At 52.5% G+C, this 16,645-nt stretch overlaps 2 protein-coding genes across 4 annotated transcripts; one reads left to right on the top strand and one right to left on the bottom strand.

The window, feature by feature from the left end:
• Positions 1–1,402: 1,402 nt before the first annotated feature.
• Positions 1,403–4,714, bottom strand: PTMS (parathymosin). The gene is made up of 5 exons (XM_084515922.1): positions 4,443–4,714; positions 3,905–3,976; positions 3,128–3,209; positions 2,902–2,966; positions 1,403–2,375 (listed from the first exon to the last, which is right to left on the bottom strand). The coding sequence occupies exons 1-5, from the start codon at positions 4,488–4,490 to the stop codon at positions 2,325–2,327; spliced, it is 318 nt and encodes a 105-aa protein (XP_084372048.1). The 5' UTR covers positions 4,491–4,714; the 3' UTR covers positions 1,403–2,324.
• Positions 4,715–8,742: 4,028 nt separating this feature from the next.
• Positions 8,743–15,967, top strand: MLF2 (myeloid leukemia factor 2). Of its 3 annotated transcripts, none has more exons than XR_014691980.1 (8): positions 8,743–9,040; positions 10,478–10,604; positions 10,929–10,964; positions 13,061–13,114; positions 13,854–13,979; positions 14,331–14,490; positions 14,583–14,823; positions 15,386–15,967. XR_014691980.1 is itself a non-coding variant. In XM_084515905.1 (8 exons), the coding sequence occupies exons 1-8, from the start codon at positions 8,991–8,993 to the stop codon at positions 15,396–15,398; spliced, it is 732 nt and encodes a 243-aa protein (XP_084372031.1). In that variant the 5' UTR covers positions 8,743–8,990; the 3' UTR covers positions 15,399–15,967. The 3 variants fall into 3 exon arrangements, 2 of the variants coding, with proteins under 2 accessions (XP_084372031.1, XP_084372030.1); XM_084515905.1 differs by having other exon boundaries at positions 14,583–14,748; XM_084515904.1 differs by lacking the exon at positions 15,386–15,967 and having other exon boundaries at positions 14,583–15,195.
• Positions 15,968–16,645: the final 678 nt, after the last annotated feature.

The following is a 16,645-nucleotide window of genomic DNA, read 5'->3' as shown; positions in this document are numbered from 1 at the left end:
GGGAAGATAAATGAAAATTGGAATAGGCCTCTGTAGAAACCGGATTATCCTCTAGTAATTTATCTTTGGTACCAAACATTAAAAGGTGATCGGTCAGCAAAAATTTGTGGGGAATCCTGAGGACTTACTCCAATGTATTAAAGTATTCCAAAAATATTTTGAAATGATCAGGGACTGGAATCCATCAATTTTTAAAATGGAGCAATAGTAGGAATATAAAATTGCACAAGTGCAGTTAGACGATACGTGCAGGTTGAATCAGCACATTCATCATCATGCCCAAGGCGAGCAGGAGCAGGGAGAGGCATTGCAGGTCGGTCTGATGCAAGAGCTACCTGCTTTTGAAATGCTGCTCACCGGGGAGATGGCCCAAATGGCTGTGGCTGCAGCTGCCAGGGGAGCTTTGTGGAAGCAGGACGGAGCTGTGGTGAGCACGGCCTTTGGACAGAAGCACCAGGGCTGAGACGGGTCCAGACCCAGCAGAGCAGCAAGTGGGGGCAGTGGGAGCAGTGCTCCTCCACCCTGGGGTGCTGCCAGATCCCACCAGGCAGGCATGCACCTCCCTGACACCTGCACACGTGTGAAGGGGCTTGGCAGTAGCTGTGCCATTTGCACCATGCTTGTGTCCCTCTGCACCCTGAGCCATCCTGCAGCCAAACACGGCCGTTTGGATAAAACAACGATCGAGGCTTTGCATCTCCGGAGACTAGCAACTGTTTGTGCTGCCAACATCTCATCTGTTGCTGCTGTTGGACATGCACAAAGCCGCTGATGCTCAGACAAAAGTTGGTATTATTTACAGCTCCCAGTCCCGGCTGCTCATTGTGCGATTGCCAAAACAGAGTTTAAAAAGGAAGAAGCACTAACGGCAACTCTAAAGGTCTCCCAAGATAAAAGACAAATATTTGACAGATCTCTCCCAGGCAGCTGGTGGGACAAAGCAGCGAAGCTCTTGCCTCTCTAAACACTTTCCTTTCATTCTGTGACTGATGCTGCATGGGTCATGCTTGATGCCTGCCAGGGCAGGGATGCTGAAGAGGAGCACTTGCCTGCGTGCAGCAGCCACAGCTTAGGTTCCCTTTCAGAAACTCCGTTGTCTGGTGAGGAAGCCAGATTTCGGTTTCAAGAGCTTCATAATAGCCCTGGAGCTTTACATGTGTGGCATGTCCTCGCTCAAGCACCTGGCAGATGGAGTAGCACGAGAGGGAGGAAGCAGAACCCATGCACGCTGGTCTCCAGCATGCGGGGGCCATTCGAAGAATTATCACAGGTCTTTCAACTGGCATAGGGCTCTCCTCACCACCAGCTCCTGTCCAAACCATCATTTTTCTGCCAACCAACTTCCAGGGATCGGATCAGAACACAACCCAAGACATACAGACACAACCACCCACACGAGCTGTTTGAAATATTTTTAAACGCTTTTATTTACAGTGCTAGTTGAAAACAATATATATATTTATATCTATCATCCTCGTGATGTCTGTGCCATAGAAAATGCTGTGGCTATATTGCCTTTAATTTACAAAAAATGGTCACAAGAGAATCTAAAGGGAAAAAATGGAAATCAAAGTTTGGTCCCCAATTTACGTATCTCTTGATCTGTTTTAAAAAAGCCTCCAAATTAAAAAAATATGCAGTTATGATGAAATTCATATATAAAAACAACCCTTATCTTCTGAAAAATTCACGAGGGCCAGCTTGCTGTCTGTCATGTAAACTTGAAAAAAAGAAAACCTAAGATAAATCCCATCTCTGCGTATGGTTTAATAGAACCGTTATTTGCTTGTAATACTTTGTCTCTCAGGGTTCAGTGGGAAAGCAGATGAGAGGAGGCCTAGGACTGGAAAATGCACCATGAGATCTGTGCCTGCAGCCTCCTGGACTCAGGGAGAGTTATCTGACAGCAGGTCCCGGGAGCAGAAGCTGCCAAGAATCTCACTCATACTAGTGAAAAAAAAGGGAGGGCGAGTGAACAGGAATGATAGGTGCTTGCCACGTGAAAAGCCTGGCATATGGGCCTGGTAAGGTTATGCACTGGGTCACAATGGGAAACAATGAGATTCTTGAGGGAAGAGGTTCGTTTCTGAGTGGGGCACAGCTGGAAGGACGTGGGGGATTAGAGTAACTCCAGGTGGGGAATGTTGTGGATGGGCTGGGATCTTCGGGTGGGAAGGAAACTGCTGTCTTCCCTGTTTGAGAGCATTTGTAACCTTTCCTCATCTGAGATTGTGTGAAGCCAGAGGCTAATGGACAGTGCAAGCACAGGCTGGAATGGAGGAGGAGAGATGGACGGAATAGAGGAGATGGAAGGGGAGGAGGACTCAAGCTGAAGACCCGTTCTCTGTCTTCTGTCTCTTTGGATCCACTTCATCCTGTGCATCACAACGAGAAGGAAAAAAGAAGGAGTTACTGCCAGTTATACCAAGACACATAATTTCTCCACAGAACTCTTACTCCTGTTCTTTTCTCCGTATGGAAATCTCTGCCTGGCCCACACTAAAGCCACTCCTCCTTACAACATCTTTGAATGCCTAACAACTGTTGTGTTGGTGGCCACAGTTAAGACGTGGACAGCTCCATTTGCAGGAATACCTGCACATTCCTTCTTACAGACCCCGAGATCCACCCCTACAAATCCATCTTCTGGCCGGAAGCCCAAGAATCACAGGTCTTTGAGGGGTCTTCATCCAGTACCTTAACTGGACCTTGACCCTACAACAAGCCCACCAAGTTCTGTTGTCCCCCCACATCAGATTTGTTGACCCATCTGCTGCTGAAGCAGCAATGAGACCCGAGGCTGATTCGAGACGCTCAGCAACAGCATCCACGTGGATTTCGTCAGCACACAGCTGGCAACCTCGAACTTCTCAATGCCATTACTCTCACGCGATCACTCACCTCTTCCTCCTCTGCAGATCGTTTTTCTGCATGCCCATCCTGCTCTTGCCCATTCTCGTCTCCTTCTAAGCACAAAGAAGAGAGGAATCACGGGTTAGCTGAAGTAGCATTTAAGGCAATGTAATCTCAGTCAGAGGGCGCAGAGGAGGAATTTCCCTTTGCGATCTTTCATTCCCCACAGCCTGATTACCCGCCCACATATTCTCCCTGTATTAATTATACGTACCGTCATCCTCATCGCCACCTTCCTCTTCATCCACATCCTCAGGATTCTCTTCCTCATCCTCTTCAGCTCCGTTTTCCTCATCCTGAATTAAGCAAATTGGTCAGAGCAGGAATTGGCATCAGGACAACATTTCCACAAGCTCCTTGCTGCAAGCGTCATCTCCACACCTCCAGCCACTTCAGGCTCTGGTCTCAGGCATGCATCAAGTGGGTGACCTCTGCACTGTTATTCAGACAACATCCTTCCCACCGTCCCAGTTGCCCCATGCAGCCAGAACCCTCCTCCCACCCTGCCTCCTTTACAAAGCCAGTCCCCCCAGTCCCTCCCCACCCGTATGAAGCTGTGACGCCCACCAGCTCGCATCCTGACAGGCTGCTGCTGTCCCAAACCAGCAACCCAAGCATCCCCCTGGCGTGCTTGTAATACATCCGTTATCACATTGATTTGGACCTTCACCAGTCTGTGCTTTTCCTTGCTGGTCCTCCCTCCAGTCGTATGTTCCTTACGGACCTCAGGATGCCCGAGGGGGCGCAGCACCACATCCCCTGTCACCTCCTCCCGACTCCTGCTTGTTTCTGCTCTCCCCTTTGATCCTTTTCCAGCTCACGGGGCCGTGCTGACGACGCTAAGTCCTTCAAGGCTCATTCTCCACAATTACCCACCAGCTGGCTCTTCATTCACCCCCCCCCTTCCTTCACGCGTTCCTCCTGCATCGCCCACGCTCCCTTGGCGTTCCAAGCCCGCAGCGACCCGGGGCTCCCGGCGCCGTGCCCTCACCTCCACCACCTCCTTCTTCTTCTCCTTGTGCACCGCCTTCTCCTCCACCTTCTCCTTCTTCTCCTTCATCTCCTGCACACCAACCGAGACAAAACCATCCTGGCGCGCTCAGCACCGAGCCACAAAGCCGGGAGGGGGGGTGGTGTTGCATTTTGGGCGGGTTTGGGTTTTGTGGCGTGCTCGTGGGACGCGGGACACGCGTGGCAGCACCCCGTGTGTGTGTGTGCACGGGGGGGGGGGGGGTGCTGCGGGCGCTCTTTCACCCAGATTCCCGCCACCTCCCCCCCCCCAACGATTCCCGCCCGCGCCAAGCAGCGCGCGCAGCCTCCAGCGCGCGCGGGCCCTCGCGCCCCCCGCCCCGCCCCGCCCCAGCCCCCCCATTGGCGGAGGCCCTCGCGCGCCCCCCTGCCGGCCGCCCGCGCGCGCGCAGTGGGGGGGGGGGGTTCCGGAGCGCGGGGCGGGCGAGCCGCAGTCCTCGCCCGGCGCGGGCCGGGGGAGGACGCGGGGCAGGGGGGGTGTGCGCTCGGCGCGGCCTCACCTTGGCGCTCAGCTCCGCCGGCGCCTCCTCGACGCGTTTCTCCGACATGCTGGCGCTGAGGCGGGGAGGGAGGGAAGGAAGGAAGGGGGCTAAGGGGTGGGGGTGCGCGGTGAGGAGCGGCGAGTCCCGGCGGCTCCCGGCTCCGAGTCGCGTCCCGGCTGCGCCTCCCCGCCCCGCCGGCCAAAGTACTCAAAGGGTCTGCCGCGAGCGGGGGGGAGCCCGGCGGCGGAGGGGATTTATACAGCGCCGGCTGACGGGGAAAGGAGGGACCTGGCGAAGGGAGGGGAGAGGGGACGGCCGGGAGGCGGAGGAGGGACGGAGGGCGGAGGCCCGGCGGAGCGGGGCCGCCAGAACAATGCGCGGCGGGCCCCCTCCCCGGGCACCCCCCCTCCCCCTTCCCCTTCCCCTCCGCTCCCCCTCCCTCCCGCGGAGCCCTCGCCGCCCGGCCCGGCCCCTCCCCGCCCGCAGGTGCCCCGGAGGTGCCAGGGCGGGGCGGGAGCGGCGCTGGCGCCGTGCCCGGGGGGAGCCGCGAGGCCGCGCGCGCGCTGCCGCCTGGCCCCGCCCCCCCCCCTACGCGCGCGTGCCGCGCTCCCGCCTGGAATTTTCCACTTGCGCCCCCCCCCCCCACTCCTCCTCCCCTCATGGTCCCTCCCAACGGCCGGGGCCCCGCGCGGGAACGGCCGGGGTGGTGGGGGGGGACGGGCTGTTTTTCCCGCTTGCCCATATAAGGAGGGGCGGCGGGGCGGGAGCCCCCATTGGGCTATTCAAATGAGCCGTCTGCCTGGCAACAGGGCTCCCATTGGCTGACGGGCGGCCCTGTGGTGGGGGGGGGGCGGTTGGCGCAGCGAGCTGAGGGGGTTGCGGGGCGGTGGCGCTGGGAGGGAGACCGGCCCCGGGGCCGTGTGGCGGAGCCGCCCGCTGGGAGCCGCTCGGCCGGCCGGGGCTGCCCCCTGCTGCCCGGCCCCGGCACCGCGCCCCGCCGGCTGCCGGCTCGCAGCCGCCCGGCCCCCGAGGGGCGGTGTGAGGAGGGTGAGGGGGAAGAGGTGTGAGGAAGAGGAGGCTGAGGAGGTGTGGGGTGAGGCTGAAGAGGTCCCCGCCTCGTTGTCTCCTCCGCAGCCACCCCTCCGAGCCACACACAGCGCGTACTGCCCCCAAAGAACCCGTAACATAACCCAGACGCACACATTAACGCAGAACAAACAGCAAAAACAACAAAAACACGTTAATTACTTTCTCTCCTACTTCATAAACCCTCCTAGCCAGCTTCTTGGGTCCAGCTATCCGCATCCAAGCCCTGATACTCAGTTCAAGCACCTCCCGCCACAACAACAAAAATTAACAATTTCTGGAGCTACCCCCCAAAACCAGGAGCCCCCAAAGTCGACGAGGTGGCTGGAGGTGCTGGGCTGCCGTGTGCCATGAGCAGCGTGACCCGTGGCTCTGCCGCTCTTTGCGCCAGCCCGGATTTTCTGCCCTTATCTTTGCAGAGCTGCACCACCGCACGGCCCTTAGTGGGACGTTCCCGTGCTGTCCCGTGTACCAAATTCAGCTCAGACACCCGCTCACGTTTTTCACCCGTCCAGTTTTTCCCTGTATCAATTACATTTGCCCACTCACATCCCGTGTAAACCCCTCCTCGTGCCTTGCAACACGCCTGCTTCTGCTTCAGCTCCTGCTGGTGGGGCTCTCCAGGCTGCTGGCATGCGGTTGCTTCACTCAGCTCCCGAGGGCATCCCCTCACAGCCTCACCTACCTGTGCCTTCTCTTCCCCCATCACATTTATACCGCTCCACATCTCATCTGCTGGGTCAGTTCACGGCTTTTCTCTGCTCCTCTCTCCCCCCTGAATTTTTCGTTGTTGCGTACGCAGCGATACTCAGCATGCGGCGTGCAGATGCACGACCCAATCTGTGCTCCAAGTTGCTCTGCAACCTCAGCAGAGTACATTCATTCCACCCTTTTTGGAGTCTTACACCCTTAGACAAGATGAAGGAGATACAGAAGTCACACGATACATAGTTGTTGGGGAATATCGACAGTATGCATGTCTGCAGCCCGGAGAACAATATGAATGTAATTTTCTCTGTACAATAAATTAAAATTTTTATGGTGTGTGCTGTTTGTGCTTTGTGTTTACATAGGTGTGTGCATCTCTACACACACACATTTGTGTGCAGTGGTGGTGTTTTCTCTGTCTTCACATGCACTTACTTTTGTGAGTTTATAGTATGTATGTATGTATAGTATGTATGTAATAAAAATATGGTATTTTTCTACAGATGTGTTCTAGGCTCGCATGTATGTCTTCATACGTGGCCACGTGGCTGTTTATTTCTGTGGGCTTTCATCTGCGATAAGTATTTTTCTGCTTCTAGCTTATGCAGGGTGCATGCTCCTAAAGTAAATATTTATACATTTTGTTTTAATAGTTCTTCCTAGTCCTGTCACTGTATCGTTTCACTGGGGGAGGGGAGTTTAGCATTTATGCTGAAGGCTGAAGGAACTCCGAGCAAGCCCAAAACACACCAGATATTTTAAGAGTTTTATTCTGTGAACTAACTCATAAGTGTCATATACGAACATAACTCATAAACCCCCTCCAAACTGTGTGCTGAACAACAGAGCAGAAGGCCATGTATTTGCATTTGCTTTCCTTATATTTACATAAATTCAGACGCAGAGCTTGTACCCTTTCACGTAAAGTGAAACCAGCAAAATCTCAGTGTGAGGAGGGGATGTGCACTTTTACTTGTTTGATACGCACTGCTCATCTTTCTGTCCTGTTCCCATTAAAAATCAGGGAGATTAATACTTCTGTTCATCTTCCACGATGCCGTATCCAAAAGCCAGGAGGACACTTCCAAGAATTCAACCCCTGGACGAGCTTTGCATTGGGAAATGGCTTCCTGAGAGGCGATGTCAATGGGCGCTGCTGCGGGATGGGAAGCAGCGTGTGTAACACAGCGAGAGGAAACCCGAGGAGTAAAGGGGAGTGATTAAGGATGCGACCCAGCCTGCGAGAAGACTGGCAAGGGGAGGGAGGTTTCGAATCGCTGTTTTTGTGAACCTAACGTAGCACAGATGGAGGTCGTGGTGCTCACTCAGGGTGACAGACGCACTCTCAATATGAGCACAATATTCTGAAAGCATCCCAAATCTGAGCTGTCACACTTGGGGATCCTTCACTCAGGACACCCTCCATCAGAATTAGGGGTTGGGTGAAGGTTTCTTAAAGGGCATGGGCGAAGGGAACCAAGGAGGAGATGGCCGTGCGTGGCTCTGCTTTTGTACAACGAGGATTTCTCTGTCTTACAGGGGCTCTGGGATATTTGGGTTTACTGAGAAGCTGCCTTCTTGGCCCGAACGGCCTGTAAGAAGCGGGTAAAAAGGCAGGCTTTATTTACCTGCGCCGCGTGACGCTCGGTTTGCTTTCGGAGCGCTTTGCCGGGTGGCTGCCCCTTTGGCTGGGGTGTTCGGGGGGAGGGAAGCAAGGCAGCCAGGCAAGGCAGGGAGGACGTGGGGTCGGGGGCAGCGGCGTGGCTCAGCACTGCCATTTTGCCCTTGGCTCACCTCCTGCCTGCTGCCCGAGCTCCTTCCTCCTCCCCTTGCCCCCCATCCTCCTCCTCGGGCAGGACCTGGGTGGCTCAAAAAAAAGGACGGAAACGGAGGGATGGGGCTGGCCGCTGTTATTCACGGCCGAGGACGGAAACGGGGAGCGTGACAGAAGCGAGACGGGAGGCCTGCTTTTCGTGCCCCTCCTCTCCCCTTGGTGCGTGGTGGTTATACCCCAGCGCTTGGAGCGCGTTAGATGTGGTGCGGTGTGTGCTGTGCAGAAACATTGCGTGCAAAAAAATGCAGATTCTGCATTTCTCAGAAATGAAAACAAAAAAAGAAAAAAAAAGGGGGGGGGGGGTTGCATTTCCAGTTCATCTGTCCAGGGTTTTGCTCAGTGTTAGCTGTGTGTGTTTGCAAGCTCCCTCAGGGTGTGCTGGAGGGGCAATACCGCTGGTAACGCGCTCTTTGCCAACACGGGTTACGCTTACACCATTAATCGCAAGGACAGCTAGAGGAGTGCCCTGCGGGGCTCAGCCTCGGCCCCCAATTTTGGGATCTGACCCCAAACCGGGAGGCGCAGCCCTCAGCGCCCCCCTTCCCCCTGCCCTGCCATTCCGCTGCCCGCCGCTAGGGGGCGCTGCCGCCGCTGGGGGCCGCCGCTTCCCGCCCTCCCCCCCCCCGCCCCCCCTCACGGCCCTGCGCATGCGCGCGGGGCGAGCCGGCGGCCGCGGGCGGGGCTGCGGGCGGACATGGCAGCCGGGCCGTGAGCCGCCCCCTCCTCCCCTCCGCCTCCTCCTCCTCCTCCTCCTCCTCCTCACGGGCAGGGGAAGGGGCACGGGGCCGGCCCCGGTCTGCTCCGGGCTCCGGGGGGCGGCCGCGGCGGGGTGAAGCCGCCTGTGAGGAGCGCCGGCCTGCTGCTGCTGCCCCCCCCCCCCCCCCCTCAGTTCCCCTCAGCTCACCTCAGCTCAGCGCCCGGCGGCGGGCTCGGGCAGCATGTTCCGGCTGATGAGGGATGGGGAGCCCGAGGACCCCCTCTTCGCCATGTGAGTCGTGCTGGGGGGCTCGGGCAGGCTTGGGGGGGTCTGCTGCGGCACTGCGGGGGCTCCGGGGGGCAGCGCAGGAGGCGTCGTGAGGGAAAGTAGGCCAGCGTGCCTCGTAGCTGGCTGGGGAGGAGAGGGGTAGGGTGCTTAACACATCTCCTGGCTTCAGGGCTTCTTCCTAGGAAGGTTCCAGTTCAAACGGGGGACGTCGGCTCTCCTGCTTGTTAGGCGCTGCTCTGCGGAAGGTGAAGAAGGCTCTGAAAGGAGTTGTCACGCTGCACGAAACTAAATAAGCAGGAAATTAGTGGCTCTGAAATATAAATCTTGAAATCCGCCAAAAGTGCCAAGCGCTGTTCGTGTGTTCCCTCTCACTTCAGTATTTTTGTCTGTCCGCAGACTGGTTGCTCTTGATAAAACTCGCTAGTTCTTACCGAAGCAGAGATAAGGATAAGACTGTACCGCAGTAAGAGTTTGTTTTCATCAAATATGGAGGAATTTGTGCAGGGAAAAAAAAAAAAGTCAGTTTTTTCTTTACAAAAGTGATGATAATCACCAACTTTATCAGCTGTAAACAAATTAGCAGGAGGGGAGACCTTGATGTCTCAGTTAGTCACAGAATGAGTGTGTGTGCTTATTGATGTGGCGGGGATGAGTCTGGCTTTTATTATGCAAAGCATTTCCAGTAGAGACAGAAAAGTATTGGTTTGTGCTGGGTGCTTTTGTGATCTCAGGAAGCTCTGTGCCGCTCAGGTTATTCATGCTGAGGAAGGATAAATGCAGACTGTAAAATGGGCAGGGAAATGCTATGGTATTTCTCAGCCTCTTTGCTGTGGCTGCTGTCTTTTGTGACAGTTTGTGCCTGCTCTTTCTCTCTCCTTGCTTCTCCAGCATGTGTCAGTGTATACAGCCATCAAAGTGGAGGCTACAGAAGAAAGAAAGGAAAAGCATTTAGGGACCCTAATTATTGTTTTCTTTCATTCTGACTCTGAGACTTTGACCTGCAAAAGCTTTGTGATCTCGGCCTTGCAGGTGTACACATAACATCACAGAAAAATAGCAGGTGGAGATGGTTTGGGGCAGGGGAATATCAGTGTCAGGCCATACAGGTTTCGGTCCTTGTATTTGAATGTGTTTGTGCACAGGTATGTGAAAGGATAAAAAAAAAAAATTACAATTGGAATGGCTTTAGCCATGCTTAGCCCAAAAGGAGCAGAACACTAACCTGCTGCTGAACAGACATCAGTTAGCACATGAGAAACAAGAAAAGAATGAGATCCAGAATTGTTTTTTTCCAGCCACAGGGATTACCACTCGTAATTTTCATTTTAAAAAGTACAGTCACAGTTACATAAGAGAAACTCTGTCAGAACAGGTCTATTATGCAGGGCTTTGTCTTCTGTCATCCCTTCCTCACCGCTGTTCTCCCAACCTTCTCAAAAGGGACCCTTTTGCTATCCACCGGCAGCACATGAACCGCATGTTTTCTGGAAGTTTTGGGTTCGGCCCGCTGCTCGGCATCACCGATGGGACCACTCCTGGGGCGCGCCAGGCCGGCCGCAGGATGCAGGTAAAAGAGGGGCTGAGTGTGGGGGCTCGGACACTGACAAGGCAGTGTCTTGGGTTGGGCATGCCCCTTGCCTTCTTGTGTTAGATGGAAGGAAGGGAAGGCATACGTGTTACTTCTAAAGGCCATCAATCAATAAAACTGGGAGTAATTTAGAAGCATTACTTCCATCTGATTTGTTAGCAGTGATACGATTTGAACCATTGTGAGTCTGTGGGATGCTTCCTTAACTTACTTGTTGGGTCTGGGTGTGGGTGATCTGAGGAGGGTGTAGTATTTGTCTGTTGCAAGATCATGCTCTATTCTGTTTTTCTGTTGTCCTGACAGGCAGGAGCTATCTCACCCTTTGGGATGCTGGGCATGGTAAGTACTCGTTTTTTCTGTGCCAAGTTTGAAGCTTCCCAAATAGTGGCTTCATGCAGAGATACATTAGCACTCTGTTCAGCTAGTAGCTAAAATGTGACCAAGACCGTGTGTATCTCGTATGTAGTAGATGGTGAGGACGAACAGTGAGGGTGGGATGGTTTGAGGAGACCAGGATGAGCTCTGTTTGTCTTCAGATTTGTAGTAAATGGAATACAGAAGAGGGTATTGAAGTGAAGCTGAATGTAGCTGGCTTTTCTTGGACCGCTTGCAATGAATTGCTGTATGACTTTAGGCCTTTTGGTTGTTCCCCTCCGATGTTTTAACCCGGCCTGTGAGCTGTTTTAGAGGGGAGAATCTGTTTATATGGATGGGCTGGATCTGAACCTTGAGCGGGGAAGAGCTCTAAAGCTGTTACAGCACAACAGTTAGTAGGAACTGGGAGAGTTAATACCCAGGAAGAGCAGAAAGTCTCTTAATAACCTCATACGTCTAAAAAGAAGCAACAGATACATTTTAGAGGTCACGGAGGAGCTATGACAATGTAAGGAAAAGACTTGGCCTTCGTTAGGCTGAGGTGATTATTAAACCTCCTTTGCCAATGGTGTCGGACGGAAGAGCCAACAGAGTCATTGAGGGGAACAGGACTGGAGTGAGAAGGGTGTTCTCACGTACGTACAGCATGCTGATCTGTCATCTGCTGAAATAATACGGTGGAAATAGGTTATTACAGATCCAGCAACTTCAGCTGCCTTGTGGGATTGCCTCAGCGAGAGAGGCTAGCGTCCCAAAGTTGTTCTAGCTCGGAGAAGGATTAATAATACAAATAGATAGACTTCAAAGGATTATAACGTTGCATGTGAGTACTGGTCTGCTGAAAGCGAGAACAAGAATGTACTCGAGGAAGCAAAAAATAAAAACAAAAAATCAGCACATTTAAACTGGCATAGTAATTCTGTTTACGTATTGCACAATTAACCTGTGAGACCTGCTGGCCCAGTACGTTACTGCAGCCTGTAGGTTTACGAGATTAAAAAACGAGGTGTTTATTGGGGAAAATAAGAAAAGCTATTATGTTAGGAAGAATATAATCTATGGAAACTCCCATGTGGTTTAAATTAATTGCTGATAGTGATGAGGCGAAAACATCCCTGAGGATGACTGTCTCATGGCTAAGTCCACTGTTAGTGCACATCCTGAGATTTCGACTCTTAATTTTGTTGAGTGCCTGGATTCGCAAACCCCAGTTCTTCAGGAGTCAGGCTGGTCTCAGTTAGGACAGAGTTAATTTCCCTCCTGGTAGCTGGTAGGATGCTATGTTTTGGCTTAGGATGAGAAGAGTGCTGGTAACGTGCTGATGTTTTAATTGTTGTAGAGCAGTGCTTACACCAAGCCAAGGACATTTCAGCTTCTCTCTCTGTCCTGCCAGCGGGCAGGCTGGGGGAGCAGCAAGAGCTGGGAGGGGACAGACCCAGGGCAGCTGACCCCAACTGGCCAAATGGGGTCACGCTAAACAATATATAGGGGTGGCTAACCGGGGCAAGGAGGGTTGGACTGCTCGGGGTTAGGCTGGGCATCGGTCAGTGGGTGGTGAGCAATTGCATTGTGCATCACTTGTTTTGTACACGTTATTAGTAGTAGTACTATTATCATCATTAATGTTGTTATTATTTTTTTTTTCTGTCTTAATAAACTGTCTTTATCTCAACTCACGGGCTTCACTTCCCCGTTTCTCTCCCCCATCCCAGAGAGGGAGGGGGAAGGGTGAGCGAACGGCTGCGTGGTGTTTAGCCGCCGGCTGGGTGAAACCACAACGAGGAGTCAGACTCCCACTAAAAGAACACCCTTTGTCCTCTCTGGGGATCTGGAGAACTAGAACATCTGGGCAATGCACCCTGAGAGACCGGAGAGAACAGCAACTATAAATCCTCTTTTTTTTTTTCTGAACTACTGATAGAAAGGGAAAATTACAAATTTACTTATTTATTTATCTTCTTGGACATCAGTTTTATGGCCTTTGCAGACAGCTTATTGTAGTTCTTTTCTCCTGTATCCTTCCAAGCTAACTGTTCCTGTGCTCTCTTCTTTTTTCTCAGGCAGGTGGCTTTATGGATATGTTTGGCATGATGAATGACATGATTGGGAACATGGTAAGAACCCTCAATGAATCCCTCTGTATTAAGGGGGGAGTACTGGAGGTGCTCCTACCGTCCTCTCTTGTCTCCCACCTTATTGTGCTGCTTTTGTGTTGGCTGCTCTCAAGCTGCTAGGGTGGCAGAGGCTTTCTCTCTTGTGTGCTGGCCAGGGTGAAATGACAGAGCTTTTTCTTGGGGCATACCTGCTGTGAGTGCAGCAAGGAGAAATAGGGGAGGAAGGAAGTGTGGGGGTAGGCTTGTTCAGAAAGAAACAAGAAGAGCTGCTCTCCAGAAAGACGGACCCACAGGAACTACACTCACAGAATCCCAGAATGGTTGGGGTTGGAAGGGACCTCTGCAGGTCATCTGGGCCGCCCCCCAGTTCAAGCAGGGACACCTGGAGCAGGTTGTCCAGGACCATCTCCAGGTGGCTTTTGAACATTTCCAAGGAGGGAGACCACGCAACCTCTGTGGGTAGCCTCTCCGTTGGAGCGCTCAGTCACCCACACAGTACAGAAGTGCTTCCTGATGTTTAAACAGAACCTCCCGTGTTCTAGTGCATGCCCACTGCCTCTTGTCCTGGCACTGGGCACCACTGAGAAGAGCCTGGCTCCATCTTCATTGCATCGCTGGAAGAGCTGGACAGTCTTCCTTTTGTACAATTAAGCAAGAGGGAATTACAGAGAGAGACGTAACCACAATCGCTTCCTCCCTCCCTTTTCTGCTTTACGCCACTGCTCATTTCCCCTTGCAGGAACATATGACAAACGGTGCTAACTGCCAGACGTTTACCTCCTCAACTGTCATCTCCTATTCCAACCTGGGTGACGGGCCCAAAGTCTATCAAGAGACCTCAGAGATGCGTTCAGCACCTGGCGGGGTAAGAGAGAGGCTGCAGTGTGTCTTCCCAGCACGAGGCTGCTGGCTTTGCTGACAGCGAATAGATCTCACTTGGTGCCTCGGTGTTGGCCACCCACAGCAGTTCTGTTTTGCAGGCGGCTGTGGTTTGAGGAACGCATTGTGAGTCACTGAACCATGCTGAGGGCCACTGGGAAGGGATGGTGGGGAGGGAATCCTTTTTTTTTTTTTTTTCCTCATTATTATGTTGCATCTGACATACGGGGAGTGGTGGCAGTGCAACGTGCCTGAAGTTCTGTAGACAAGAATCGGAGCGCCTTCTGGGGCTGGGAGAGTGAATTAAAACGTTGATCCTGCACACATCTGCCCTCAGATCCGTGAGACGAGGCGGACTGTAAGGGACTCAGACAGTGGCTTGGAACAAATGTCTATCGGGCACCACATCAGGGAGAGAGCCCACATCATGCAGCGGTCCCGGAACCACCGCACAGGCGACCAGGAAGAAAGGCAGGACTACATCAACATGGACGAGAGTGAGTGCTGGCCACGTCCTCCTCCGCAGCAAACCCAGAAACCACTTCCTCCTTTTTTCCCCAGCTGAGCCTGCTCTCCTTTCCTTCCCTAGGTGATGCGGCTGCGTTTGACGACGAGTGGCGGCGAGAGACCTCCCGTTTTCGGCCACAGCGGGGCCTGGAGTACCGACGCCACGAGGGCACCGCTGGCCGCCGGGCCGAAGGGACTCGCCTCGCCATCCAGGGCCCTGAGGATTCTCCCTCCAGACAGTCCCGTCGGTATGACTGGTGAACCCAGAGCAGACCTTGTGGGGGGTGCAGCGTGCTCACCCCCAAATCTATCCACACACTATTGTAAGTCTTAACAAGGCTTGACTTCTCTTTTCCATCTTCCACTGCACGGTTGCTTCTTAGCCGTATGGGCTTTCTTTTCGTTGCCCCAGTCCTGTAGTATTTCGAAGCGTTGGAATCAGGTGTGTTTTCCCAGATACTGTGAAGAGCAGGGGAAGGTGGGAGTTTTGAGAAAATCACGTTCTGAGTGGAAAAGTGGAAACTGTCGAAGTTAGTTTTGTCATCAAGAAATGAAGATGCTGTCAGCCATAAGTGGTGGTTGAAGTGGTATGAGATCATGCAGGACCACAATCCACAGAGTGTTTATATTGTCATTGTGTAGAACTCCGAGAATGTTTACTGTCAAAACAGGTTGAAATACAAATAAGTGCTAAACTCTGTCCTGTGCCTTGAGGGTTCGCTAGCACGTGATCTAGTGCTTGAAAATCAGTGAATTGTTTGTTTTTTGTTTTTTGTTTTTTATCTTTAACCATCACCCTTAAGATTGCCTTTATCTGTCTTCTGTGCTGCTTTCTAATCACCACTTACTCTTTTTATGTTCTCTCTTTGTTTCCCTTCCTCCCAGGTACAGACAGTGAAACTCTGAAGCCCCTTCAAAGCTCCACTTGGACCCTCCTCAAATTTAGTATTAACCTCCTTCCCACTTAAGAATTGAAACAAAGCAACTAATCTTCTGCGTTGCTCTTTTTTGCCCCGTTTGGGTGCTGCCGTGGGTCACGGAGAATCTCACTGATGTGCAAGGAACGTGTTAATTGCCCATTCCCTTTCTGCTCTCCCTTGGTTCTTTTCTGCCAGTAGTGATGGGCACGAGGAGCTGCCACCTTGCCTCTTCCATCCTTTCCACTCTTCCTCTGCTGGGTTGGGCTGGTTCTGGAGTTTGTGTTTAGTCCCCTGTGAAAGAAAGATGAGGGAATCCTGCTAGACCCCTGTGTTAGTCCCCTCACTGGGACAAAGGCTTCTCTTCCCCTCCTGGTCCTTGGTGCGGCTCTGGAGAAGCAGAAGGATGTGTGTTTTAGAGAGGTGAGGAGCAGAACAAAAGCTGGATTACCTGTGGGCCCCCCGACCTTTCTTCGATTGGCTCCCCCACTTTTTTAATTTGTGGAACTTGTAACTAGATGTTTACTGAATAAAGAAACAAACTAAAGAATTCTCGGATGGTTTTTTTACTTCCTGCTAATCTAATTGTTCCTGATGTGGAATTAGGTAACCTCTTTCATATCCTTAGGAAGCAGCTGAGTAGAAATTCAGTGTCTAAGGCTTTTTTTCCTATAAAACCTTCTCGCATCGTTAAAGTGAGATAATGCTCAGTGACAACATGGAAATTGTAAGGGACCCAACCACCCGCCACTTGCAAAAAGACACTCTAATTGCTGTAGCTTCACTGCATGTTCAAGGGGAACTGTGGATGCTTTTTCTTGCTGCCTGGTCATCTGTGCAGCCCTAAACGAGGCCTCTAGGGTTCCTGGATAGCTGGGGAGTATTCCCATGATTTGCTCATTATTTCTCTGCAACCCAGGCTGACAACGTTTGACATTTCTACCAGTGATCTCTTAACTTCGGTATTAGGTGAAGCTTGAAAAGCATTGGGAATACAGGACCAAGAAAGATCTCCTGGGCCAATTTCTTGCTCTGGCGTGTCCTGTTATGTAAACTATTTCATAAATTAATTTGGAACAGAACAGAGGAAATTAATGCTTGACTTGTGCTTGAGAATGGTGTGCCGGGGTTTTACCGTGTCTTACCGTGTTGTACCCTAACAGAGGGACAGACACCTCGCGGAGTACTGATTGCTTTGCCCCAAAAAATAGGATGCAGAATCTGGTGT

Source organism: Aythya ferina (assembly GCF_964211825.1).
Source record: "Aythya ferina genome assembly, chromosome: 1".
NCBI lineage: Eukaryota > Metazoa > Chordata > Aves > Anseriformes > Anatidae > Aythya > Aythya ferina.
Note: the sequence above shows the minus strand (reverse complement) of the source record. Positions and strands in the feature narration are given on the sequence as shown.